Consider the following 27,361-nt stretch of genomic DNA (forward strand, 5'->3'; position numbering starts at 1 on the left):
TACCAATGGACTGTCCTGAACATTAAAGACACTGCTTGAGTTTTAAGAGCCGATAGTAAAACATGAGTGCTAGAAGGCAAATAATCCAACCCCAAATTCTGCTTACAAAGGCCCAGGGAGAGATTTCAGGCTTTTGTTGGTCCACCTCTTGGGGCTCTGGAAGAGGGAGTAGAACAGTGGTGCATTTGCATTACCTGAAAAACATTATTTAAACAGAAATGCATTGGCCTTACTTAGTGGTTCAAGTCTTGGTCGCTAAAGCAGGTCTTGTAGGTCCTATCTCTGACGTGGTGAAATGAATTTAACACCGCCCACGCCTTCGGGCGGAGTTGTGCCCCTCAATGAGATCTACTCCTATTGCTGGGACTGGCTCCTAGCACGGTTTCTTGCAAACGTTAGGCACCGAGTTGGGCAAAAAAGACGCGCAGATGAGCGTGGTCATCTCCCTGCCTTCAGAGGACTTCCAATTTGGCGCGGCCCTGCCTAAAAGTCACCAATCACACAACGTTCCCCTTTGTCAGCCTTTTTTTGAATTATATAATTTCAGAAATAGGTACAGAGAGGGAAGGTGACCTGCCCAAGTGCACACGGCCGTCTGGGCAGAGCTTGGACTAGAAGCCAGGAAAAGGCCTTGTAAGTGGACTGGACAGCTTCGGGGTTTGCAAACAAGCCTGAGTGAGTCCGAAGGGCAGCTTCCCCATCTGGAAAATAGGATGGAGATGTCGCCTTCCTTCACCCACGAAGAGGGATGCCCCAGCAGTGTCCCACGGCGCCGAGCCCGGGGTGGGTGTATTTCTGGGCCCCCGGTGTGAAGCTAGGCTGTAACAAGGCCTGCACTTCTGGGGGGCTCTAACACCCCGCTCCGCGCCACCCGGCGGAGAAGGGAAGTCGCTCCGCCACCACGTGACACGCCCGCCGGGGGGCCTGCGCGCAGCCCGGCGAGGCCCCGCCCCTCGGGCCGCCGCGCGCCCGTAGCGCGCAAATGTCCCGGGTCGGGCTGGAGAAGGGGAAAGCGGGGGAGGGGAGCGCGGCGCGGGGGGCCGGCCCCGTACGTCGCGGCGTTCCTTCCTCCCGCCTCTCGGCCAGGCCCTGTGTCTCCTCGCCGCGGCTCCGCCCCCTCGTCCCGGCGCTCCAGCCAATGGCGGGGCGGCGCGAGCCTCTCCGGCCGGGGGCGGGGCGTGCGCGCGGGGCCTGGCGCGCCTGCGCCCTGCCGCCCGCCCCTCGCCGTGAGGAGGAGGTGGAGGAGGAGGTGGAGGAGGAGGCGGCTCGGGGAGAGCGAGCAGCGAGCTGGACCGCGGAGCGTGAGTGAGGGAGCCGAGCCGCCTGCCCGCCCGCCGCCGCCTCCCCTCCGTAAGCAGGAGCCCGGGCCGGGGCCCGGCACGCCGCCCCAGCCCCTCCCTCGTCGTCAGGCCGCGAGGGCAGCGCGCGCGAGCCAGGGGGAGGGAGAGCGAGCGAGCGAGCGAGCGCCGGGAGGAGGCGGCCGGACCGAGCGAGCGCCCGCGCGTGTGGCGTGAGGGGAAGCCGCTGCCCGCCCCCTTCGCCTTCCCTTCTCTCCCCCTCCCCGCTCCCCCCCCGACCGCGGAGCAGCACCATGTCGGCGCCGGCGGCCAAAGTCAGTAAAAAGGAGCTCAACTCCAACCACGACGGGGCCGACGAGACCTCAGGTGAGGAGCAGGCGAGGCGGGGGCCGGCCCGCGCCGCCATCTTCGCCGCCCGCCCGGCCCGCAGGCCGCCGGCGGGGCCCGGGGCGCGCGGGGGGCGCTGGGCGGACGGGCCGGCGCGCGCCTCGGCGCCCTTTTTTGTGCGCGCGGGGCCGGGGCCGGGGTGGCGCCGCGGCGGCGGACGGCGCTGCGAGGCGGGGGCGCTGCGGCCTGCTCGGCGCGGGCGGAGGAGACCCCCCCCTTCCTCTCCCCCCTCCCTCGCTCTCCTCCCCCTCCCTCCCTCCCGAGAAGCCTCTCTTTATTGTGCTCCGCCATGATGCCTCGCTCCCATCAGCCGCCGCCGCCGCCACATGGTGCGGCCGGACGCGGCCCCGCGGCCGGGCCTCCGCGCGGCTCCCCCTTCGCGCCCGGCCTGCGGGCGGCGCCCCCGTACCCGCACCCGGAGGCCGGCCCCGGCGCGGACCTCTGCCTGGAGCTGGGGCGGGGTGGGGGCGCGGGGAAGCACGCGGCCGGCCGCGCAGTGGGCCTGGCCCGCCCGGGAGGATGCTCTGGCCGGCCCCGGGCACACTTCCCACGTGGGGTGGCCACCCCGTCGCGGCAGAGCGCTGTGAAACCTGGCCCGGCGGCCAGCGTGTCGGAGGGGCTTTACAATGGCTCTCAGCAAACCTCCCAGCCTTGGCCGTAAAGGCTTTCTCGGCAGGGGGGCTGCAAAACCCGGGATGGTTACCGGAAATGAACCGCGCGATCAGGCCCCTTCACGCCCACTTAGCTTTGTAGGTTCTGCAGTCTTCACCGGACAAAAGGGCACCTCTTCCATAGCACACCCCTTTCCTTCCTCTGCCTTCCGTGGCTCATAGTTTTCAGACTTCATGCTTGCTCCCTGTAAGTGTGCTTCAGAATCGTGTGGGGCCTCATCTCAGATAAGCCCGCCTGAAATTGGGTTGGAGGGGAGAGAAAGGTCAGGGTCGAATCCTAGGGTTCTTATTCTAAGAAGGTAAAGTCCAGTGTTTTTACGATGGTCCGGCAGATTCAAGGGCCTTACCTGTCAGGCATGTCTGATGTCTTTTAATTGTCATCGATACTGAGCAGTATTTTCAACTTTGTGTAAGAAGTGATTCTACCACTGAGATAGGTGGTGTCCTCATTTTCGTTATGGTCTTGGGTTAGTTTCCGTATTGGAGTTAACAGCTGGCATCATTCTGTTAACAGGTATATAATGTGATAAATAACAGTAAGAATTTTTGAATAAGGCTTGTTCCTTATCTTTCATAATAGAAACTTTAGTAACTGGTCTCTTTCTTGTAAGGAAACTGTTGAAAAAGTGCTGCAAACATTCTTGAGTAGCCTAGCAGATTGCATGATTTGTGAATAGTCTTTTAATTAGAAAGTAATTTGTCAACTACAGGCATGAACACGTGGAGAGCATGCCTTGTAGTAGGCAGTTTCTTTTTTTAAAACTATTTTATTGATATGTCACATCACAGACTCTTAACATCAAGAAAACGAATTTTATATTGTAACTAGCATTGAGTCCTATACACCTTTTTCTTACAGAAAAAGAACAGCAAGAAGCAATTGAACATATTGATGAAGTACAAAATGAAATAGACAGGTAAAGTTTTTTGTAGTTTACTTTGCAGAAGTTTTCTGAGATGCAGCTTACAGTCCGGTAATCATTGAAACTATGGTCAAATAAATCTGTATCCACTGGCTAAGTGGAGATGATTATAACTTAGTTGGAAATATTTTGAAAGTTCAGTGTTAATTTCCTGTGAAAGACTTTTATGTTGACCAAAAAGTTTTTGAAGAAAGTACATTGACCTTGTAAAGCTTTGGTTTACTGTCAAAGGCTACAAGTTGTCTGAATTGCAGTGTCTGGGCTTCTGATAGTTTAGCATTATGGCATCAATGTTGCTCCCACTTGGGTTATAACTTTGTTACTTTATTAGCACTTTTTTTTTTTAACATCTGCTTGAGGTTGAAACAGTTGAAGTTAGCCTGGTGCTAGAGTTGGTGATGTAAATATACAATGTTACCAAAATGATCAGTTTGGGCACTTTAAGAACTGTTTAACTATTGAGTGTGTTGGTGAAGCATATCAGATTGCCATCTTAGTTTTGACTTGAGTCTCTAACTACAAAAATCTAGGTGTTTTGGTCATTATAAATAATTACTTTGTACTCTTCGAAAGCTAATATTCTGGAGTTTCAGCAATTTTTGTATTTGTCAAATATCATCATTGTCAACATTGTTTTTCATTTGCTTCAGACTTAATGAACAAGCCAGTGAGGAGATTTTGAAAGTAGAACAGAAATATAACAAACTCCGCCAACCATTTTTTCAGAAGAGGTCGGAATTGATCGCCAAAATCCCCAATTTTTGGGTAACAACATTTGTCAACCATCCACAAGGTATGTTGTATCAGAGCATTATTCCAGGGTATGGGATGTCTGTGCTTGTTAGAGTGGAGGGACTTGGCTTGAGAACTTAGTCCAACATGTTGGTTACACAAGATTAAAACACGTAAGAGAGGGGAGGCTTGCATTTAAAGCTTATTGTATTTTATTATTATTATTATTTTTTAAAGATTTTATTTATTTGAAAGAGACAGCGAGAGAGAGAACACAAGCAGGGGGAGTGGGAGAGGGAGAAGCAGGCTTCCCACTGAGCAGGGAGCCTGATGCGGGGCTCGATCCCAGGACCCTGGGATCATGACCTGAGCTGAAGGCAGACGCTTAACGACTGAGCCACCCAGGCGCCCCAAGCTTTCTGTATTTTAGAAGTGACTATATTCTAACTTGGAATTCTCTTTAATTACTTGGTAAAAGATAGTGACAGTTCTGACACTGAGCCATCTGGTTTGCACTTAATGGATTTATGAAATCAAAGATGCTCACTAAGTTTGGAAAATTTTTAAAGGCATCACTTGAATTGTTTGTTAATATTTGTTTAATACTCATTTGACCTATAAATTTGCTCATCTAGTGTCTGCACTGCTTGGGGAGGAGGATGAAGAGGCGCTGCATTATTTGACAAGAGTTGAAGTGACAGAATTTGAAGATATTAAATCAGGTTACAGAATAGATTTTGTAAGTATCAGTAACTCCTCTTGTTTGCCACTGTGGAAATGAATTGGAGCTTTGGTTGGAAGACCTGTTTGTATTGATTTCCAGTTCTCCAATCTTTTATTATAGTATTTTGATGAAAACCCTTACTTCGAAAATAAAGTTCTCTCCAAAGAATTTCATCTGAATGAGAGTGGTGATCCGTCTTCAAAGTCCACCGAAATCAAATGGAAATCTGGAAAGGTATTTGAGGAATTGTTGGGGGAAGGTATCATTTTGTGTATTTTGGTTTAGTTGAACCATTTACCAATACTTGCCACTTTGGTAATGTGTTGGATGCAGATCCTTAAAATGTAAAAAACTGTAGCCAAATATAATGGCTTGGAGCTCTTGTTACAAATTGTAGTGCAAGTCTTTAAAGAAACAGGCTACATTTTTTTGATTTTCATATTGGTGACTGAGCTTTTTCAAATGGCTTGCTACTTCCCAAGCTACATTTTTGTCTGTTTTAATGGTGAACCCATATAAAATTATTTATTTATTTATTTAATTTTTAAAGGATTTTATTTTCTTTTTAAGATTTATTTATTTATTTGACAGAGACAGTGAGAGAGGGAACATAAGCAGGGGGAGTGGGAGAGGGAGAAGCAGGCCTCCCACGGAGCAGGGAGCCTGATGCGGGGCTCGATCCCAGGACCCTGGGATCATGACCTGAGCCGAGGGCAGACGCCCAATGACTGAACCACCCAGGCGCCCCAAGGATTTCATTTATTTATTATTGACAGAGAGACAGCGAGAGCGGGAACACAAGCAGGGGGAGTGGGAGAGGGAGAAGCAGGCTTCCCGCGGAGCAGAGCCCGATGCGGGGCTCAGTCCCAGGACCCTGGGATCATGACCTGAGCCAAAGGCAGACGCTTAATGACTGAGCCACCCAGGCGCCCCTAAAATTTTTTTAAGATTTTATTTATTTATTTCAGAGAGGGAGAGAGAGCAAGCATGAGTAGGGGGAGGGTAAAAGGGATAAGCAGACTCCATATTGAGCAGAGAGCCCTATGCACGGTTCCTTCACAGGATGCTGAGCCACCCAAGGGCCCCCCATGTTAAATTATTATACTGTGTTATGGTAGTGGTTGTCAAAGTGGAACTAATTTTGTAAAAAAGCCAAATTTACATGGTACCTTTTCAGGAAAAGCTTGTACAAATTTGACAAGTCTTTGCAGACCTAGAATTCTGGGATTTCTTTTATTTACCTGCTGTATGTTTTATGATTTGTTTTAGATAACATACAAGTGTTACAAACACCTCCCCCCCCCCCGTTTTGGGTTAAAATCTTGATTTATAGGGAATTTAGGTGTTGTGGAAAACCTGTGTCAAAAGTTCTTCTGTCTTCATTTAGGATTTGACGAAACGTTCAAGTCAAACACAGAATAAAGCCAGCAGGAAGAGACAGCATGAGGAACCAGAGAGCTTCTTCACTTGGTTTACTGACCATTCTGATGCAGGTGCAGATGAGTTAGGAGAGGTCATCAAAGATGATATTTGGCCAAATCCATTACAGTACTACTTGGTGAGTTGAGAATGTACTTTTATTCCAGGTTGTATTTGTCTCCTTTGTTTGAAAATTAGTTCCTCAGGTAACTCTTGGTTTTTTTAAGGTTCCCGATATGGATGATGAAGAAGGGGAAGGAGAAGAAGATGATGATGATGATGAAGAAGAAGAAGGATTGGAAGATATCGATGAAGAAGGAGATGAGGATGAAGGTGAAGAAGATGAAGATGATGATGAGGGGGAGGAAGGAGAGGTAAAAGAAAATTTGGTTAAGTCCAAAAAAAGATCATCTCAAAGGATTTACCTTGTTATTTTGTGGGTTTAAATATATTGTATAATAGAACTGGCCAACTGATTGTGGGAGGATTTGTAGATGAGACAAGCTATTTTATTGTCCAGGATGGAAGAAGATTTTAATAAGGTCATTGTGTCCATGATTTCACTATGTAACTAGTTCTGCCTCTGTGGTTAGTACTCCATCCTGTCCTTCCCTGGCCAGTACTTAGTGAAGGTGATACGGATAGTGCCGCTGGTCAGATTCTGAGATCTCTGAGTAACAGATTTGCATGTTTTGGACAAACATTAAAATTCTTATAGTGAGATTGGGATAGATTGGTTTTTGGTTTGTATTATTTGGTGTGAAAGAGGTGAGTGATTTTGGTGAGTGCTGAAAAGTTAACTAATTTATCTGAAACAATATCCCTGGGTCTTGCAGTTGAGATTTGATACAGATGGATTTGTAGGTTTGTAAAATTCCAGGTCCCTGTAATGTGGTTCGTTCTGTGGAAGTCCGTAAGTGTTTGAATGTCGAGGAATGACTTTAGAATTAACCTTTGAAGATTGACTGCCCACTTTTTTTCTTACAGGAGGATGAAGGAGAAGATGACTAATGGAACACTGATGGATTCCAACCTTCCTTTTTAATTTTCTTCAGTCCCTGGGAGCAAGTTGCAGTCTTTTTTTTTTTTTTTTTTTCTCCTCTTGTGCTCATTCGCCCTGTTTTTTGAAGTCTCTTTTCTCTCCCTTTATACCATGGTTCTCAACTTATTTTGGGGGGAAATACCTTGAGCAGAATACAGTGGGAAAAGAATCTCTACCCCTTTCTGTTCCAAATTCATTTTTATCCCTTCCTGTCTCAACAAAAACTTTATGGAATCAACACCACCGTGCTCTGTGGGAAAAAAGAAAAACCTTCTGCTCCCTTAGCTCTGCTGGAAGCTGGAGGGTGCTAGGCCCCTGTGTAGTAGTGCATAGAATTCTAGCTTTTTTCCTCCTTTCTCTGTATATTGGGCTCAGAGATTACACTGTGTCTCTATGTGAATATGGACAGTTAGCATTTACCAACATGTACCTGTCTACTTTCTCTTGTTTAAAAAAAAGAAAAAAAAACTTAAAAAAATGGGGTTATAGAAGGACAGCAAAGGGTGGGTTTGAGATGTTTGGGTGGGTTAAGTGGGCATTTTGACAACATGGCTTCTCCTTTGGCATGTTTAATTGTGATGTTTAACGGACATCCTTGCAGTTTAAGATGACACTTTTAAAATAAAACTCTCTCCTAATGATGACTTGAGCCCTGCCACTCGATGGGAGAATCAGCAGAACCTGTAGGATCTTATTTGGAATTGACATTCTCTATTGTAATTTTGTTCCTGTTTATTTTTAAATTTTCTTTTTGTTTCACTGGAAAGGAAAGATGATGCTCAGTTTTAAACGTTAAAAGTGTACAAGTTGCTTTGTTACAATAAAACTAAATGTGTACACAAAGGATTTGATGCTTTTCTCTCAGAACAGGTGTATTTAATACGATTTTCCAAGTTTGACTTGTATAACGTATTGTCAAACTTTGTCACCCTGACTCCGTATTTTTTGATACGCACTTTGCAGGGTGACCTCAGGGCTGTGTGGACTGAGAAAGGGATCTGAATCAATGTAGTAATGTCTCCAAAGCCAGGAGCCATTGTGGGTACAATTTGCTGTCAGTTTCTGAAACCTTCACATCAGTCGGGATACCAGATTGCTCAAAACTCAGTTCTGATTATGTTGTGCCCTTGATTTGTGTCTCAAATTGGCATTTTTAAAAATGGGCCTTTATTTACCTGGATATAATAATAGTGCCTGCCACCACCATCAGACAGACCTGGTGCTCTAATGCCAAGTTACACACAAGGCAGTTACTGGCATGTCTTCGTTGGTACTGTGAAATTTGGCCGAGAAGACAGACTCTCAGAGTAAGAAGTCCGTATTGGTGGTAAGAAACTCAGGAGTACTTTTGTCTCAAAGTACTAGCTATTTAGCATATAGCTCTCCAGCGAGGCCTGTCTGTGAATCCGGGTGAGATGCCGGGCCCTGCTCTGCTAAATGCCATTGTGCATAGGATACCATTTTGGGAAGCTGCCTAATGCATAAGCTTTTTAATGCTGTAAATTAGAGTAGCTAAAATTAAATGCCACTTAACTTTTTCAGAGATGAATTAATGGACAGCCTGGTCAAAATTCAAAGCTTTTTGATGTATAAAACTTTATAAATGGAACTATTCCATCAATAGGCAAAGTGTAATGAAAACCTGTCTAGATGGATAGTATGTAATTTCTGCACAGGTCTTGTTTAGTAATACATCACTGTGTACTGGTCAGGAATCTTGCTCCAATAAAGGAACGTAAAGATTTTTTTTGACTGGGGTCATTCTCCTTGTTTTGTAGAGACATGTTACTTGCTTTTGGATTGAGATCATAAGGAAGTTTTTCTGTGTGATTTGTGTTCATAGTGACTGGGGGGGAACTGCTCTTCAAATTGTACAGTATAGCAAAGATCATGTCGGTATGAAAGGGTAGGTATAAAGGTCATGGAAAAGAAACTTCTTTGGAATGTAGTCAGGTCCTGAAGGGATTGAATATTTTCCTATCGAAGTCTCCACGTTTAAAGGACTCTTGGCTAGCAAAATATCCCTAGTAGCTTGAATTATTACACATTAAGTAGGCCTGTAATTTTTGTTACTCAAAAGTTAACAGCTTACTAAAACTGACTTCTTACGGGCTGGTGAGATAAGAGGGCTGTCAGGTTATAATAGGTCACAATGAATTTAACCCAATCTTAAAATGTTCCTTTTGAGAAGGTGATTTTTTAAAAAAATAGCCCTTAAAGATAACTTCCAACTATTGAGATCACCTTTGAGATTGCCGTGTGCCTGCAAATTCTGTGAAGGAGAGCTGGGCTGTGAGGCTGGCAAGTGGCAGTGTGAGTGTGCTGGAAAGTGCTAGAGTAGCAAGTGCACTTTGCCCAATTGCAAGAGGAGTTCTCGGGCTGGCCCTTAGGCAAGTGTGTATTGGAAAGTGCCAGATGAATGGCTTCAAACTCCTTTGGTACAGGACATTTCAAAAGGAGGGCAAGTGGTGGCTGTTGAGGTACTTTCTCAGGGAAGAGGGCGTCTGCCAAAGTTGTGCCAAACTCCGCTTATGAGGGAGTAAACTACATGAACTGGGGCACAGAGGATAATGTATGGATAATGTATCTATCTGGTAATGTATCCTTAGGTTTCATTTGAAACCTGAAGGAATATGTTATTTTAGACCATCCCTGCAGTTGAGGTGGTTTCTCCAAGGATGTTCTGATTTCTAAAAGACTTAAACTCTTCCCTGACCTCTGTGACAGGCCCTGCAGGTTGACGCAGCTCTGGCTCTAGGATGTAGAGTTTTAAGTCCACAGAATCCTGCCTTTCTCCTTGGGTTGCCATTGGTTTTACATCTGGCCCGTTTCACTTGTGTTAGCTGGCTGGCTGCCAAAAGGTATGGATTTTTGACTTGATGGATTTGGGGGCCTTTTGGGCTTCAGAGGATTCCTAGTCAGTTGTGTTTCAGAGCTAATTTGGTCATTTTTATCACTACTGCTCTATAACAACTGGTTTCAGGGTTTCACTTGGTCCCTAAAACATAGATTTAGTTTTTCTGCCTTTTTGGTTAGGTTTTGCTATGAAGTCTTTCTGGCCATTTCAAGAATGGAATTCTGTTGCAAAGGATGAAAACTTCCAGAGTTTCTGAAGATCAAGACAAGTTCTTTAGGAGATGAATGAATAGCCATTCCAGTTGTTTAAAGAGGACATCTTAGCCTTTGGAAAAGTAGTGCATCCCTTCCCCCCCCCCACCCCCCCAACCCCGGCAGTGACCATTCCCTTTTGAACATGTGGCTGTGTTCATGAAGACTTAGAAGTTTCAGGTCCAAGGTAAAGGACTGCAGTTCTGTGATTAGAACAAGAATAGTGGAGGGTGTGTGCCAACTTGATTAGTTGGTGACATTACATGCTCCTACTACCCAAGGGAGGCAAATCTAAACATAGATGGATTGATGTTTGCAATACCGGGAAGGAAAAAGTAAAAGTAAAACTTTTTTAATGTACCCTGCCAGAAAGTTTTACGTTTCTTTTGGGTTGATGTTTATATAGTTTTTTTTCTTTTTTTTGATGTTTATATAGTTTTAATAGCCAATTAGCAGGAGAGTTGTTTGTGCACCATTCACTATTTCCTGGATGTTGAATGTGAAGTGAACTTCAATTTTCTTAAGAATTACAATTTCATGAAGTATCCTCAGACAGGTTGAAGCTGTTTGGTCAGACTCCTCCATCAGCCTAGGATTTGGTTTCCTTGTGGGTTTGCCCAGCCTGGGGTTTATGGATTCTGCTACTTTTGACCTCCTTTCCTTTACTGACCAGTGAGGCAGTGAAACACAGCAAAGTTGGAAAATCGTTTTGAGTTCTTCCACATAATTCAGCTTTCTTGGCTGTAGGAGTAGATAAATGATCCTCAAGATGGGGGACACCTGCTTTGCTCGCTTGTTTGTGCTTTCCCTCAATCTTATGACCTGCAGTCAGAAACTGATAGTCTTTTTGCTTAATTATGCTTAGTTAACATTCAGCTCAGCGCAACTTGATGATAACCCACTTAAAAGAGCCTACTATGTGCTGTTGTCTAAGCCCTCAGCAACTCTGCGTGCATGTGTAAAAGTGTCTCGACTTGCCTCTGATTATGAACTGTAGGCATGCCCCCCACTGAACCAAGTTGCCTTTGCATATGTTGGTGTCATTTGGTTGATTTCCCATTGCAGGACAACCCAGGATTGTCCATGGCTTGTCAGCATCACCTCCACTCTGTTGGGGAGGTGGTCAGAGCAAAGTGGAAGTGACATTTCCTTCAGTAAAAGCACTGGAGGGTGCCTATTCCAAGTCAGCAAATCAGCCACCTTCAGTATTTGACCCCTACTCCCAGCCCCTTGGACCAGGCTCCTTCCAGTGAAGTCCTGGCACAGAGTGCTGGTTAGCACAGGATCCTAGAATTCCTACACAGGCAAGCCACTGCCAGGTCAGTCAGTGCCCACCGATTGGCTTTCCTGAAGTTGTGGCTATTTCCTAAGATGTAAACGTGTCTTCTGTTTGGATGGGTTCTTTAGGGCAAGGGAAGAATAGTGGCTCTGGCTGACCCAGAAAGCTCCACTCTGAGTGGTGGGGGCCTGAGAGATAACTTGGTTTTATTTGTTTTTTAAGATTTTGTTTATTTAGGGGCACCTGGGTGGCTCAGTCGGTTAAGCGTCTGCCTTCAGCTCAGGTCAGGTCCCAGGGTCCTGGGATCGAGTCCCGCATCGGGCTCCCTGCTCCCCAGGGAGTCTGCTTCTCCCTCTGCCTGCCATTCCCCCTACTTGTGCTCTCTGTCAAATAAATAAAATCTTTAAAAAAAAAAAAAAAGATTTTGTTTATTTATTTGAGGGCGCAAGCAGGGGGAGAGGGAGAAGCCGACTCCCTGCTGAACAGGGAGCCCAGCGTGGGGCTCAATCCCAGGACCTTGGGATCCTGACCTGAGCCACCCAGGTGCCCGGAGATGTTTGGTTTATTCATCTGTCCTTTGTAATTTGGCATGATTTGGGCGAGGCTTTACTTTTTTGAGACGTATACCTTCTTAGAGTAGTGACTCTAGACAGGGCCAAGACAGGTTTGGGGTTAGCCCATTTGACACCAAGGATCTAAGACTACGAGAAACTTCGGGGCGGGAACCAGGTGGTGGCGGGGCTCCGAGGAAGCCGCTGAGCCGGGCTGGAGCGGGCCGGCCGCACCGGCAGTGTCCCGCGGCCGGCAGGCGGCGCTATCGCCACCCTGCCACCCCTCAGGGCAGCTAGAGAACCCCGGCCCAGGAAATGTCCCTTCCTGCCCTTCTGTCCCGGGGCGGGCTTCAGCGTCACACCGAGCCGGAACTGCGGCCTCAGGAAAGGGGCGCTGGGCCCCAAAGCCCGCGGAACGTGGGAGCCGGGGAGGCGCGGGGGCCTCGGGTTGAGGAGTAGGGTCCCGGGCGCTGACCTCTCGCAGCCGAGAGGCGGCGCTGATCCCAGGTCCCGCGAGGGCCAGCCGACCTCGGGAGGGGGCGCCCGATCCCGCGGCTGCGGCTCGGCTTCCCGGGAAGTTTCAAGTTTGAAAGTCCTGGCGGTGGGGCCGAGGCTTCCGGAACCGCAGTGGTCGAGAGGAGGGGCCGAGCGGCCGGAGCGGCGCCATGGAGGAGGGGGCGCCGCGGCAGGTGAACGGCGCCCAGAGAGGCAGGGCTGCGGGCGCGGGCCGAGGGGGTCGGGAAATCTCATTGACGCCGCGGGCGCCCCGAGCTCCGGCCGCGTCCCCTAGACCCGACCCCCAGCCCCTCCCGGGTCCCTTCTCAGCCCCGGCCCCGGGCTTCGCTACACCTCGCAGGGCAGACGTGAGCATGGGGGTGAGTCGTTCATGTCCCCTGAAAACGTCCCCAAATCACCCCCAAGTGACTCAGACCCTCTAGTCAGGCCAGCGCAGGAGCACGTCCGAATCCGCAGTCAGGGCCACCAGGATGGGTCCCAAAGTTTCCCAAAATCGGTTCTTCCCTGTGGGACTGTAAGACCGGTAGGAATCTGCCTGGAAAGCAAAGGGGGACCGTGGGGGCACATTGGGACCAGTCCTGGGGGGAGAGGAATGTGTGTGTGTGTGTATGTGTGTGTGTGTGTGTGTGTGTGTGTGTGCAGGAAGAAGAGGGACTTGGAGGGGGCCAATCTCTGTGCACTTGGGGGGGGTCCTTCCCAGATCACAAAGGCATGTGGGGATTGGACACAATCCAGTTGGACACAATTGGACAGAACTGGGGGGGCCTGGCCCAGCACCTGGGCGGGAACCTTCGGGTACACAGAGGGTTCTAGTCCAAATGGCGAGGGCGGCGGCGTTCCTGCCAGCCCTGGCAATAGGTGCTGGTGGACACAGCAGCCAAAGCTGTGTGTTTGTTAGTGGGGAGGGAGGGGTGGAGGTCTGCCCAGAGCAAATGGGGTGGGGTCCCAGCTGTAGAGCAGAAAGGCGGACGTGTGTGTACTTGGCAGAATTCCAACCCAGAGCAGACGGGACCATGGGGTATGCCCAAGGGCAAAGTGTCCTCCGCAGGACTCCTCGAGTGCCCCCACCCAACGTCTCAGGCAACCTTAAGTGCTGCCTCTGCCCCCTCCCACCCCCTTCCTCCGGAGGTCCCTCCGCCTGTTCCAGGAGTGGCTTGTACACATTTTCCGATTTCCTGTGAACCTCCGCCCAGCAGCGGCAGCTGGGTGAGTCAGGACCCCGGTGGCCGGGCCCCCCGCTCCATGGGATCTTTGTTTGCTCAGGCCTTTGGCTCTGGCCCTCTGGCCTAGGGCCCTCAAAGGATTTCCTGAGTCCCGCCCCTGCCCTCTGACAGCCAGGCCAGCAGCCCAGCGCAGGCCTGGGGTGGGGGCGTCCCTGAGGCTGGGGTGGCACCCCTAACACTGGGCTCAGGAGATGGAGAGCCGAGAGGTAAGGTGGAGGCCCCAGAGGAGTCCATGGGAGTGGGGGGCATCATGGGTTACCCTGGGCTGAGGTCAGCTTTGGCACTGGTTGGTTTGAAATGCTGGCTTCTGAGAAGGAGCTTTTCCTCTTCCTTGCTCCCACCTGGGGTGAAGTATGAGAAAACCTCTACTTCCTCCCAGTAGCTGAGCTGGGAATGGCTCCCAGAGACCTCCTCAGCCCCTCTCTGAGCCTCTGCTTTGCTACCTGAGGGAACATCCCTGGCCCCTACTCAGGCCTCTGGCTGCCCTCTCTGTGTGACCTTGGGTGGCTCCCTAGCCTCCTTTCTGGCCCCAAATCTCAGCTGGAGTCGCAGCCTTGGAGAGGGCAGCCCGATGGGTCGGCGAGGAGAGGGTGGCATCCCCTTCTCGGTGTTGTGACCATGGGCAAGTTACTTAACCTCTCTGTGTCTCAGCTTCCCCATCTGTAAAATGGGGATAATAACTATACTTACCTCATGGGATTGTTGTGAGGATTGATAAATTAATGTATGCAAAGCTCAGAACAGACCCTGACACCATGTACTTTTGTCCCTTGAACAACCCAGGGGTCTGGGGCACTGACTCCCCCCCAGGCAGTTGAAAATCCACGTATAACTTTTGACTCCCCCAGAACTTAACTACTAATAGCCTACTGGCGACCAGAAGCCTCACCGATAACATCAACAGTTGACTAACACCTATTCTGTATGTTATGTGTATCCTATACTGTGTTCTTACAATAAAGGAAGCTAGAAAAAAAAGGGAACGTTATTAAGAAAATCATAAGGAGGGACGCCTGGGTGGCTCAGTTGGTTAAGCATCTGCCTTCGGCTCAGGTCATGGTTCCAGGGTCCTAGGATCGAGTCTCACATCGGGCTCCCTGCTCAGCCGGGAGCCTGCTTCTCCCTCTCCCTCTGCCTGCCGCTCCCCCTGCTTGTGTTCTCTATCTCTCTGTGTGTCAAATAAATAAATAAAATCTTAAAAAAAAAAAAAGAAAATCGTAAGGAAGAGAAAATACATTTACAGCCCTGTACTGTGTTTATTGAAAACAATTTGCTTATAAGTGGACCCGCGCAGTTCAAACCCGTGTTGTTCAAGAGTTGACTGTAAACATTGCCAATTTTTCCCTCTCCCTCCTCCCTAGTGGCAGAGGACAGGAACATGGGTGGAATGCATAGCTTCGGGGTTTGCATCTGGCCTGGGGATACTAGCTGGAAGGTCAGGCCTCCCGAGCCCTGGGGGTCCATCCTGGCTGCTGCGCACACCTCCTTCTCCCTCCGTCTGGGGGGACCCGAGGCCGCTGGTGGCTGGGATGGCGGGGGGCATTACTGCTCTGCTATTCCACAGCCTGGGGCCCGGCAGCGGCCCCCGGAGGATGAGAAAGAGGTGATCCGCCGGGCCATCCAGAAGGAGCTGAAAATCAAGGAGGGTGTAGAGAACCTGCGGAGGGTGGCCACAGATCGCCGCCACCTGGGCCACGTGCAGCAACTCCTGCGCTCCTCCAACCGCCGCCTGGAGCAGCTACACGGAGAGCTGAGGGCGCTGCATGCGCGCATCCTGCTGCCCGGCCCTGGGCCCGGCCTGGCCGGTGAGTGAGGGGTCGGACCCCTGGGGACAGGAGGTGCCGGGCCCACCCAGCTCCTCGACCTCGGCCCTGAGCCCTCTCAGAGCCTCTTCAGGTGTACCCCTGCCCAGGACGGGAGGAGAGAGCCAGGCCATAGGGCAGGGGGCTCTTGGCTCTGGGTCAGGGCTTCATGGGCCCCACACTGTGCACAGAACCTGTGGCCGCGGGCCCCCAGCCACCCGCAGCGCAGCCCAGGGCTCGGCACCTGGAGGCTCTCCAGAGGCAGCTGCAGGTGGAGCTGAAGGTGAAGCAGGGGGCAGAGAATATGACACACACGTATGCCAACGGCACGCCCAAGGTAAGGCTCCTGGGGTCATGGTGGCGCCTGGGTGGCTCAGTCGTTAAGCGTCTGCCTTCGGCTCAGGTCATGATCCCGGAGTCCTGGGATCGAGCCCCGCATCGGGCTCCCTGCTCTGCGGGAAGCCTGCTTCTCCCTCTCCCACTCCCCCTGCTTGTGTTCTCTCTCTCGCTGTGTATCTCTCTCTGTCAAATAAATAAACAAAATCTTTTTAAAAAAAAGCTCCTGGGGTCTGAGCGGGGAGATGTGGCTCTCAGATTGTTAGGGGAAGTGCTGCCCCAGCCCCTATTCTGAGAGGGAATGCAACCGGGCCAGTGACCCTATAAGGGAGACCCATTCTTAACCATTAGTCTGATGGGGGAGGCACAGCCCCCAAATCTCAGCTTGGTGGGCAAGGCACGGCTTGAACCCCTAATCTAACAGAGAAGGCAAAACTCGGTCTAATGGGGAAACCCCAGGCCATGTTCCCAGTCTAGTAGGGAAGGTCCACCCGCGGCCCCAACTCCCAGCATGATGTGGGGAGCTCGGCCCTGATGGGATGAGGGAAGCTTGACCCCAGGTCTTATCTCATCTGATGGAGGAGGCGCTGCCCCAGACCGAGGCTAACCAAGGAGGCTTGGCTTCAGCCTTGGTCTGACCAGGGAGGCTCAGGGCTGGCCCTGGTTCGGTGGGGGCATATGTCATGCCCCCATAGGAGAGGAAGCTTCTGGCAGCTGCCCAGCAGATGCTGCGGGACAGCCAGCTGAAGGTGGCCCTGCTGCGGATGAAGATCAGCAGCCTGGAAGCCAGTGGGTCCCCGGAACCAGGTGAGGCTTGGGGAAGCGGGGCCGGGCCGGGCAGAGCAGGGCATGGGCCTGAGGGCTGACCCCTCCTCCCAGGTCCTGAGCTGCTGGCAGAGGAGCTAAGACATCGGCTACGCATCGAGGCTGCCGTGGCCGAGGGTGCCAAGAACGTGGTGAAGCTGCTGGGTGGCCGGCGAACGCAAGACCGGAAGGCGCTGGCCGAGGTCAGACCAGGGTGCTCTCCCGTTGCTGCTCCTCTCTGAGCGTCTGCTTGTCCCCACGCCACCCTCTGCACTGTGGCCGGGCCGTGCGGGGCCTCATTGCGGGCAGGTGGCCCGAGCCACTGGCCCCGGCCGCCGTGCTTCATGGACCCGTCCCCCCTGCCCGTTTCTGCTCCGCAGGCTCAGGCCCAGCTGCAGGAGTCCTCCCAGAAACTGGACCTCCTGCGGCTGGCCTTGGAGCAGCTGCTGGAGGGTCTGCCTCCCGCTCATCCTCTGCGCGGCCGAGTGGCCCGGGAGCTGCGGACCGCTGGGTCTGGGAACCCCCAGCCTTCGGGGGTGCTTGTGAAGCCCACCGCCATGACAGGTAGCCAGGAGTCCCTCCCACGTCAGGGCTCCCCTTTTCTCCCAGCGAGCACCCTGAAACACAGAGGGGGAGAACTCTGGAGAAGAGTTTCAACCCTGGTCCCGCCGCCCCCTAGCTGCGTGAGCTGGGGCAACAGACTTCTGCTCTCTGGACCCTTAGTTTATGCTTCTGGCAAATGGGGATGATGACAGCACCTACTTCCGTGGGGTTGCTGTGGAATTCAGTGAGTTGTCGCGCGTGAAGCGCTAGGCACAGTGCCAGGATGGTCCGCACACGAGCAGCGAAGCTGTTATTTAAATGAGTAACCATGACGATGGTTAAAGCGTCCGTGTTAGGGGAGCTCACAGCCCTGGAGGCCGTGGTCCCCAGTCCTGGGCAGTTTGGACTACTGGAAAGTCCCTTCTTATCCCTGAGCTGGGTTTGTCTGAATTGTAGCTGAATTATCATCATCAGATAATCTAAGCATGCTGACCTTGGAAACCCTGAACTTCCTACCCGGGACACAGGGCCAGCCAGAGAGCCCAGCCCCTTCCCCGGTCAGAGCTGGTTCAGGGTTAGACAGGCCACATCCTGCTGTGAGCAGAGCTGAGAAGGGGAAGGACAGGGGCTGCATGCGCTCCCTCACCTGGTGTTGGGGAATCAAGGAATGCTTCCTGGAGGAGGTGGTGTCTACACTTAGCCTTGAAGGGCTTCTGGGAGTTGGCCAAGTAGACAAGTTGGGGAAGGCAGGGCAGGGCATGGCTTATTAAAAGGCCTAGAATTCGGCTGGCTACTTGGGGCCACTTTATATCCTGTCTCCTGGCTAAACACCCCAACTAATGTGGGCAGGGTCTGGGTTCGGCCATCTTTGGGAGACCTGGGTGTGGCAGTGGGAGAATGGTACCTGACGCTGTCACATTCCCCGCAGGGACGCTGGAGGTCCGCCTTCTGGGCTGTGAGCAGCTGCTGACAGCCGTGCCTGGACGGTCCCCGGCGGTGGCACTGGCCGGGAGCCCCTCCCAGGGCTGGCTCCGGGGCCGGGCCAAGCCGCAGCGCGGTGGCGGAGAGCTGGCCAGTGAGTAGGGGGCCGCAGGGAGCTGGGGGCAGCAGAGGACCCCCAGCCCTCGCCTGCCCTGACTCCCTGTCTGGCCCTGCAGCCGAGGTGCTGGCTGTGCTGAAGGTGGACAATCGTGTCGTGGGCCAGACTGGCTGGGGGCCGGTGGCCAAGCAGTCCTGGGACCAGACCTTTATTGTCCCCCTGGAGCGGGTGAGCCCCGGGGCGGGCAGGTGTGCCCTCGGGCGGCGGGGCGGAAGGCCGGCCAAGTAGGGGCACGTGCCATGCCCCGCTCGTCAGCCTGGCCTCCCCGACATAGGCCCGGGAGCTGGAGATCGGGGTGCGCTGGCGGGACTGGCGGCAGCTGTGTGGCCTGGCCTTCCTGCGGCTGGAGGACTTCCTGGACAATGCCTGTCACCAGCTCTCCCTCAGTCTGGTGCCCCAGGGACTGCTGTTTGCCCAGGTGCCCCCTACCCTGCCCTGACCTGGACGGGCCCCGGCTCCATCCGAGCTAGAAGGCCCTTCAAGACTAGGTGACCCATCTGCACATTGGAGTGGAAGTTGGGGCCCGCAGGGAGGAGGTCTCCAGGATCTAAGGATCCCCAGCCCCTGTCTGAGGACTGCGTGGGAGTCTAGAGGCCCACGTCTTGGTCCTGACTGCCTAGCCCCACGTGCGACCCTGGACAAGTGCCTCTCTTCTCTGGGCCTCAGTTTCCCCACTGGTACCAAGGCAGACATTGAATCCCTCTCTCTGGGCCCCTCTGGCTCTTGCATCATTGCACTGGAGGCTCAGGCTGGGATCCTGGAGAGCGGCGGGGTGCCCTGGTGGTAGGTGGGGTGGGAGAGGACCGGTCTCCAGCCCTGCCCTCTGCCCCCGCAGGTGACCTTCTGTGACCCTGTCTTTGAGAGGAGGCCCCGGCTGCAGAGGCAGAAACGCATTTTCTCTAAACGCAGAGGTGCAGACGGGGAGAGGGCTGTGCAGTTAGGGGGCAGGGAAGGGGCCGTTGGGGGCCTTGGGACTGAGCCCCCCTTTTGTCCCAGGTCAGGACTTCCTGAGGGCTTCGCAGATGAACCTCAGCATGGCGGCCTGGGGACGCTTAGTCATGAGCCTGCTGCCCCCCTGCAGCTCCCCAAGCACGATCAGCCCCCCGAAAGCGTGCCCCCAGAGCCCGGCCACACCCCAGGGAGCTACTGACCCTGCCTCGCCCAGGTGAGGAGCCACCCCGCCTCGGCTGCCCCCTTCCTCTGCCTCTCTCCGGGTGCAACTGGTGTCGCTCACCCTGTGACCCTCTGTCTGTCGCTGGCATTGCTGTGTGTCCATCCCCATGGCTCTTCCATCAGCCTGTGCCCTGCCACGAGTCTGCTTTCTCCACGTAGTAATTTCCCACCCAAGAAGAGCCCCCTGGGAGAAGAGACGAGGCCCCCGCCCAAGCCCCCACGCCTCTACCTGCCCCGGGAGCCGACCCCCGAGGAGATCCCGGTGAGGGGGTGCTGGTGGCCCCGGGGACTGCTGGGCTAGGGGTGGCGGGGCTGGAGGGAAAGAGGGCAGGCAGCCCGGCTCTGCTCTGAGCCCCTCTGCCCTCACAGCGCACCAAACGCCCCCACATGGAGCCCAGGACGCGACTCGGGCCGCCTCCTCCCACCTCAGCCACCAGGTACCCCCGTCAGGCTCACTTTTATGCTTGAGACATTTACCTACTCCCTCGGGTGTTCGCGTGTCCATTCAGACATCATCTGATGCTCCTTGCTCTCAGGTTCTTACTCACTAAACCCACATTATTGAGCTCCAGCTGCATTCTAGACTCTAGGAAACCTCTGTCCCAGGAACCCCCCACCCCCACCCCCAGGCTTTCCAGCCTCATTGGTGGGGACAGCCCAGGACAGGGTGTGGACGGTTTGGAGCAGCAATTCATGGAGGCCCAGCTCTTGTCTCAGGGGGCTTCCCGTGCCTTCTCTCTTGCAGGAAACCCCCCCGGCTTCAGGACTTCCGCTGCTTGGCCGTGCTGGGCCGGGGACACTTCGGAAAGGTAGTGGGCTGAGGAAGGTACCATGGGAGTGGGTGAGCAGGCCCCTGAGCTGGGAGGAGGCTGTGACCCATGGGGCCATGGGTGGGGGGAGCAAAGGATGCCTCGTGCTGTCCACCTGGAGCCCGAACTCTTTCTGGTCCCCAGGTCCTCCTGGTCCAGTTCAAAGGGACGGGGAAATACTACGCCATCAAAGCGCTCAAGAAGCAGGAGGTGCTGAGCCGGGATGAGATGGAGAGGTGTGTAGTCAGGCCCGTGGGTACCTGGCGCTGGAGGGGACCCCGGATGGCGGGCCTGGGCTGGGGGCACCGGAAGGCAGCTGAGTGCTCCTGGGACTTTGAAGAGGTGACCCTCTGGGGCCAGCCAGTCCTGGGTTCTCTCTCTAGCACCTGCAGCGGTTAATTGGGTGCCCTTGGGCGGGTCCCCTCTTCTCTGTGCCTGAGACGTAGAAACCATCATTCTACCGCCTGGCACTTTGAAGACCCAGAGGGCCAGGGCTGTTGTGTGGGTGGCAGGGCTCAGCTAGCAGGGGTCTTCCTTCCCTCCAAACGCCCCCTCTCCCCCCTCCCCCATCGCAGCCTGTATTGCGAGAAACGCATCCTGGAGGCCGTGGGCCGCACGGGGCACCCCTTCCTGCTCTCCCTCCTTGCCTGCTTCCAGACCTCCAGCCACGCCTGCTTCGTGACCGAGTTTGCACCCGGTGGCGACCTCATGATGCAGATCCACGAGGACGTCTTCCCTGAGCCCCAGGCCCGGTGGGTGCCCACCCCTCTTGTCTGCCTCTTCCAGCAAGCCTTCCCCGGTCCCCTCTGCCCGCTCCCTTCACCCTGCTTCCCCCAGGGTGCCCAGCAGCAGAACGGTGTGGAGTCAGGGAAGCCTTGGTTCAAATCCTGGTTGTCAGCTCTCTTCAGCTCTCACAGCACTGTGACCTTGGGCCTCGGTTTACAGAGCTGTGAATGGGGCGAATGAGAACTATTTCACAGGCTTGTTGGGTAGATGAACCCAATGTTTATAAATTGTGGAGTATGGGAACCTGTGACTAGTGAGTGACTAGCAGCTGGAGTTATTTCTTTTTTCTTTTTTTCTTAAAGATTTTATTTATTTGTCAGAGAGAGAGAGAGAGAGAGGGTACAAGCAGGGGGGAGCGGCAGGCAGAGGGAGAAGCAGGCTCCCCGATGAGCAAGGAGCCTGGATGCGGGACTCGATCCCAGGACCCTGGGATCCTGACCTGAGCCGAAGGCAGACGCTTAACTGACTGAGCCACCCAGGCGCGCCCCTGGAGTTATTTCTTGCCCAGCAGAGTGCAGGCCCTGGAATCTGGGTCTGCCACTAGGTGTGTGACCCCAGGTGCATCCCTGACCTGGAGTCTTAGATCCTCCTTTGAAAAACAGATGTGATGAGTATCAGCTGCGGGTGGCTGGGAGGATGTGGGAGAGTAAGCCGTGAGGACACGTGGCCTCATTCCTGGCACGATCTCAGAGCCCAAGAAGGGTAGGCTGTCAGCGGGCAGCAGCCTTGGGGCCACCGTCTGGAGAAGCATCCGCTCTCCCCTGCCCCTCCCCGTGGCGGGAGGCACCCCTCAGGCTCTCATCCAACCTGACTCTGGCTGGGCCACCCAGGGCTGCCGGGGCCAGGGCCATCCTGGTGTCTCCCTGCCCTGCCCCCCACAGTCTTGGGCGTGAACTTCCCCCCATGCCTCCCACAGGTTCTACCTGGCCTGTGTGGTCCTCGGGTTGCAGTTCTTACATGAGAAAAAGATCATTTACAGGTAACTTGCCCCGGAGGTGCTGGGGGTGGGTAGTGGGGTGGTGAAGGAGCATCCACTGCCCTCCTCCTGCGATGCTCCAGGGCCCCCTTGATCTGCCCCCCGCACCCTCAGGGACCTGAAGTTGGATAACCTTCTGCTGGATGCCCAGGGTTTCCTGAAGATTGCAGACTTTGGGCTGTGTAAGGAAGGTGGGTGCCTCCTGCCCAGGATCCCCTGTCCTCCAGCCTTGCTCGCCCAGCCCAGGCCAGCAGGGTCTGGGCCCCCCCACCCCAGCCCTCATTCCAGGGACCAGCTGGACACACTGGTTTTTCCTTCCCAGCCCTAGAGGCTCTTAAAGAGCCCCAGCTTGCCCTCAGCCAGAGGGAGAGGCCGTACTCAGGGTGGGAGAGGGCACCGGGTTCTTCTTCTTCATGACCTTGGCATGTGAGCTTGGCTGAGGCTCCGCTTCCTCCTGTCTGATGGCATAAAGACGCTCCCACCTCCAAGGGTACGGGGCAGGGCTTGGCACGGGGTTCGGTACCTGAGGTCATGAGGGTTGGCTGTTGATTCTCACACCCACTGAGGTTATGTGGATGAGACACATCGGGCCGGCATCAGTGTGGATGCTGGTTTGCAGGGATCGGCTTTGGGGACCGGACAAGCACCTTCTGCGGCACCCCAGAGTTCCTGGCCCCGGAAGTGCTGACCCAGGAGGCCTACACACGGGCTGTGGACTGGTGGGGGTTGGGTGTGCTGCTCTATGAGATGCTGGTGGGCGAGGTGAGCACTGGACCTGGGCTGCCAGGGCCTCTAGGCTGGGGTGGGACGGGGGTGGCTCAGGCACCCTGCTGAGCACCCTTTCCCCCTAGTGCCCATTCCCCGGGGACACAGAGGAGGAGGTATTTGACTGCATCGTCAACGCGGATGCCCCATATCCCCGCTTTCTGTCGGTGCAAGGTCTCGAGCTCATTCAGAAGGTAATCAGCGCAGGGGCTGGGCAGGGCCGGGCTGGACAGCGGCCGTGGCTCACCACCCACTCTCGGGGGCCCTGTGGCCCAGCTCACTTGGGGGACCTGGGCAGGTGGGCAGTGCCTGGGGCCGAGTGCCCTCCATGAGCCCCCCCCCCGTTCTCTTGCCCAGCTCCTGCAGAAGTGCCCGGAGCAGCGCCTGGGGGCGGGTGAGCAGGACGCGGAGGAGATCAAGACCCAGCCTTTCTTCAGGGTGAGTGGTGCTGGGTGCCTGGCACAGTGGGAGGCGTCGGGCCGCGTGGGGCGCTGTTCGTCGTCTCAGGCAGCTCTGTCCTCGCCCCCAGACCACCGACTGGCAGGCCCTGCTTGCCCGCACCGTCCGGCCCCCCTTCCTGCCCACGCTCTGTGGCCCTACGGACCTGCGCTACTTCGAGGGCGAGTTCACGGGGCTGCCGCCGGCCCTGACCCCGCCTGACCCGCGCTGCCCCCTGACCGCCCGCCAGCAGGCCGCCTTCCGAGACTTCGACTTTGTGTCAGAAGGATTCCTGGGGCCCTGAGGGCCTCTCTGGCACGTCCGCCCTGTCTGCCCAGCTGCGTGCCCTGCCCTGGAGGCCTGGGCCTCACCGGGTTGTTCGGGGGTCTTGGGCCTTGAAGTGGCAGCGGCGGGGCTGCTGTGGGGGGCTCCCCACCCCCTGGGAGACCTGGACCAGAAGCGGCGGCACAGCAAGGAGCAGTTTGGTTTGGTTTTTTAATACTTGACTTGCTTTATGGATTATTAAACTTATAAAACTGTGCCCTCTGGAGGCATCCTGGCGTCGGAGGCGGGGTGGAGGTCTCCGAAGCCCAGGTCGCTGGTGCCCGAGCCCCCCCACAGGTCCTCTGCCTCCCCTTCTTCCTTTGGAGGGCAGAACTGCCCACTGAGGCAGGGGTCCTGTCATTCAGCTCTGCTCTGAGGCCTGGGAGGAATGGGCAGGAGTGAAGAACCTCAGGCCCTCTGAGGGCCAACCCCAGCGGGGCGCATCCTCTCTGGTTTTGAGGCACAAGATGGCAGCCTTGCCTCCAGCGACCCTAAACAGCCTGGCTCCTGCCCTCCTCCTCCTCGTCCTCTCCCTCGGCCCAGAGGGTCTCCCAGGACCCTGAGGGCCATCCACAGAAGAAGTGGGTCAGGTTGCGGGTCAGGCCGCGGTCGAAGGGGTTGCTGGGGCGCTGGCGGAGGTAGGCAATGCGGTGCGAGGAGATGAACTCCCAGGTGGTGGTGTTGCTGGCCACCAGGTAGAGGTGTGAGGCGAGGAGCAGGCTGGCCGCCAAAGAGAAGAGGGAGAGCAGCAGGAAGGTGGCAAAGAGCAGCCCGCTGGACCGCAGCCATAGCCCCCAAGGCTGGGAGAAATGGAGGCCAGACCTGCAGGGCAGGACAGAGATGGGGAGCTAGGCAGGGGGATGGCAGGGGTGCCCCAGGGAGCCCTGGGGGGGGGGGGCAGGCCATTTGGGAGAGGGTCCGAGGCCGCCAAGAGGGAGTCCTGGCTCTTTCCACGTTGCAGGCGCATGCTGCGGTCCCCCCCGTGCCCCGGGTGGCGGTGGCACCCACCATGCCAGGTACAGGCCCCAGAGAAGCACCACCAGCTGCAGCGCCAGGTAGGCCACGAAGAGCGGGTGGTTGCGCTCCCCCACGCAGTTCTCCATCCAGGGGCAGTGGTGGTCGTAGCGGCGCACGCAGCGGCGACACTCACGGCAGTGCCGGGCCCGCAGGGGCTGCTGTGGGCATGGAGGGGGGAGGGCTCAAGGCCAGCTCCCCTGAGGGGAGTGACGAGGTCAGGAGGCTGGGGCCTCAATCTGGGAGGCCTTCCTGGAGGGGGGAGGCCACGGCACGGGGGCAGGAGGTCAGGGAGTCTCCACCTTGCCCCCCCGCCCTGCGCCCGCGCCCTCCCGTGGAGGTCCCTGGTCACCCACCAGCACCAGGCAGTATCTGCAGTGCCGAAGGGGGATGGCTGGAGGAACCATGGCCGTCTGCTCCTCCTTGACCTCCTCCTGAAAGTGGGAGATGGGGTATAAGATAGGGTCCCCTAGGGAGGCAAATGGTACAGGTGGGCATTTCCCTCGGGGGCTGGCTTAGCTCTGGGTCTGCGCGGTTGGGGGCCCGTCCCCTGTGTCTTGGAGGGGGTAGGGTGTGGCAGAATGCTCTGGTCCAAGTGAAGCGAAGCTGGTGACCTCTGTCAGTTGTCTCTCCTCGCTGGGCCTTGGCGACTTCCTCATTGTAGGAGGAGGTTCTAGGGCCACTAAGAGGATTCACTGAGGTACCCCCCGCAAAGCGCTCCGCACAGATCCTGGCATGAGACTGTTACAGGGGCCTGGTGTGTCCTGTTGGTGGGAGAAAGGGGCCCCCTGGTTACCTGGGGCTGGGGCTGGACATTCACATAGCCCGGGTCCATGAGCGACACGGCCAGGTAGAGCAGCAGGGAGGCCAGCACGAGGAGCAGGAAGGTAAGGGGCAGGAGCAGCTCCCCCTGCTCTTCCCACTGCCGCAGCGCTGGAGAGGCCAGAGAAGGAGAGTGAGGCTGGGGCTGGAGGCGAACAGGAGAACATGCCCCCTATGTGTAGGGGGATGTAGCTGAAGGTGGAGAGTCTGTCCCTGGCTGAGCAAAGGCCTGGAGATGGGGTTTAATGAGTGGTCAAGTCTGCAAGTGTGGCCACTGCATAGGGTACAGGAGGGAGAAGAGAAGTTTGGGCCCAGCAAAAAAAAAAAAAAAAAAAAAAAAAAAAAGTTCATCTGCATTTTATCTGGAGGGCAAAGGGTGATAGGGAACCATGTAAGCTTACAGGGTCAGATCTGTTTCTGAAAACCCGCCTGCTGGAGAAAAGACGGATGGGGGAGGAGGAGGAAGCCTGGAGGCAGAGAGCCTATCCGGGAGGGAGAGGAGGGTAGCTAGACAAGGGCACAGGCAGGCTGGAAGAGTGGAGACAAAGGGATGGATAGATAAGGAGGAAGGGGGTGAAGGGGCCAGACTTGACTAGATGTGTGGGAGAGGGAGGAGGGGTCCCTGCCTTCGGCTCCATGATGGGTAGACCTGCCAGGTCTGATATGCCCATGAGATAGAGACAGAGGAGGGGCTGGCCAGGGACTGTCCAACTCATGGGGGTGAATGAGGATTTGGGGGGGAGTAGGGGTGAGGAGTGAGGGGCATGGGACAGTTAGATAACAAAGTGTGGACAGCTCTGGGGCCCCGCGGTTGTGAAAAGGAGCAGAGAAGGGAAGGTGGGTTGGGGGGTTCCTTTTTGATGGGGAGACTGAGCAGGTTTTTAGGCTTAAGAGTGAAGACCGTGGAGGAGGCTTGAGAAGGTCTTGGGAGGAAAGTGACAACACCTCCAGTCCAGGGGTTGAGGCTGGAGCAAGGATGGGGGGAGTGGGGCTACCCTCGTTGGCAGGGAGGGAGGGTGAGAACTTGGGTTGGAGGCAGCCTGGCAGGTAAAGAGGGGGAAGGATGTTAGTGGAGTCAGGGCAGTGGGGTGGATGAGGACCTCGGGGCAAGAAGTGAGGATGGGGAAATGCGGGACAGGCCACTCCCCTCGGTGTTTTCTTGCTCCAGAGGGTGGGGAGCCTGGACTTGGGCAGCTAGTGGCCACGGAAATGGGCGGGGTGCCAGTCCTTGATCTACTTGATCCTCGGAATCTTACGGAGGGACGGTTGGGAGTCAATTCCTGGGAAGGACCGGGTGGGTCCCGGGATCAGGGGAGATGGGGTCTCAGGTCGCTCGTCGGATCTGGTGGGCACCGGATGGGTCCTGGGATGCACAGGGCATCTGGCAGGGATCAGGAAGATGCTGGGATTTATTAGGGATCAACTGGGTATTAGGCAGAAGGCAGGTGGCTCTTGGACTGATAGATGGGGAAGAGGCTCAGGAGCTGGCGGAAATGGGGTGAATCCCAGGATTTCTGGGGCTTCAGCAGGAGACCCACTGAGACCCAAACGTCTGGGGAACCACGCGGGATTGGGTGGGTCCGGGGTCGCGCGGGGTCCGGCTCACCGGTATCGTGCAGGAAGAGCACCAGCGTGATCCCCCAGGTCAGCACAGTGTGCCCGGTCCGCACCAGGACCCCAGGGCTGAGGAGCGCCCACGGCGCCATCTCCTCCGCCTGGGGCCCCACCCGGAAGAAGCGCCTGGAGGGGCGGGCCCTTCAAGGGAGAGAGGGGCCGCGGCCACCCGCGGATTGGTGG

At 55.2% G+C, this 27,361-nt stretch overlaps 3 protein-coding genes across 8 annotated transcripts; 2 read left to right on the forward strand and 1 right to left on the reverse strand.

Moving 5' to 3' along the window:
• The first annotated feature begins 1,223 nt into the window (after window positions 1-1,223).
• Window positions 1,224-8,941, forward strand: SET (SET nuclear proto-oncogene). Its single transcript, XM_036069030.2, has 8 exons — window positions 1,224-1,664; window positions 3,216-3,273; window positions 3,930-4,072; window positions 4,647-4,750; window positions 4,856-4,969; window positions 6,123-6,293; window positions 6,382-6,528; window positions 7,142-8,941. The coding sequence occupies exons 1-8, from the start codon at window positions 1,592-1,594 to the stop codon at window positions 7,163-7,165; spliced, it is 834 nt and encodes a 277-aa protein (XP_035924923.1). The 5' UTR covers window positions 1,224-1,591; the 3' UTR covers window positions 7,166-8,941.
• A 3,569-nt stretch (window positions 8,942-12,510) lies between these two features.
• PKN3 (protein kinase N3) lies at window positions 12,511-23,945 on the forward strand. 2 transcript variants are annotated; one of them, XM_036069065.2, is made up of 22 exons: window positions 12,511-12,823; window positions 15,438-15,678; window positions 15,867-16,012; window positions 16,707-16,818; window positions 16,891-17,018; window positions 17,196-17,379; window positions 18,287-18,433; window positions 18,516-18,625; window positions 18,732-18,875; window positions 19,293-19,368; window positions 19,454-19,622; window positions 19,790-19,892; window positions 20,000-20,067; window positions 20,376-20,439; window positions 20,584-20,675; window positions 21,015-21,191; window positions 22,142-22,204; window positions 22,316-22,392; window positions 22,821-22,963; window positions 23,053-23,160; window positions 23,324-23,360; window positions 23,496-23,945. In XM_036069065.2, the coding sequence occupies exons 1-22, from the start codon at window positions 12,800-12,802 to the stop codon at window positions 23,624-23,626; spliced, it is 2,544 nt and encodes an 847-aa protein (XP_035924958.2). In that variant the 5' UTR covers window positions 12,511-12,799; the 3' UTR covers window positions 23,627-23,945. The 2 variants fall into 2 exon arrangements, with proteins under 2 accessions (XP_035924958.2, XP_035924949.2); XM_036069056.2 differs by having other exon boundaries at window positions 12,513-12,823; window positions 23,324-23,404.
• Window positions 23,886-27,324, reverse strand: ZDHHC12 (zDHHC palmitoyltransferase 12). Of its 5 annotated transcripts, none has more exons than XM_036069107.1 (5): window positions 27,171-27,324; window positions 25,539-25,675; window positions 25,099-25,176; window positions 24,737-24,900; window positions 23,886-24,550 (listed from the first exon to the last, which is right to left on the reverse strand). In XM_036069107.1, the coding sequence occupies exons 1-5, from the start codon at window positions 27,268-27,270 to the stop codon at window positions 24,220-24,222; spliced, it is 810 nt and encodes a 269-aa protein (XP_035925000.1). In that variant the 5' UTR covers window positions 27,271-27,324; the 3' UTR covers window positions 23,886-24,219. The 5 variants fall into 5 exon arrangements, with proteins under 5 accessions (XP_035925000.1, XP_077917994.1, XP_035924992.1 ...); XM_078061868.1 differs by having other exon boundaries at window positions 23,886-24,585; window positions 24,741-24,903; XM_036069099.1 differs by having other exon boundaries at window positions 24,737-24,903.
• Between the last annotated feature and the right edge of the window lie 37 nt (window positions 27,325-27,361).

The sequence above is a fragment of the Halichoerus grypus genome, chromosome 14 (genome assembly GCF_964656455.1).
Source record: "Halichoerus grypus chromosome 14, mHalGry1.hap1.1, whole genome shotgun sequence".
In the NCBI taxonomy this organism is placed as follows: Eukaryota; Metazoa; Chordata; class Mammalia; order Carnivora; family Phocidae; genus Halichoerus; species Halichoerus grypus.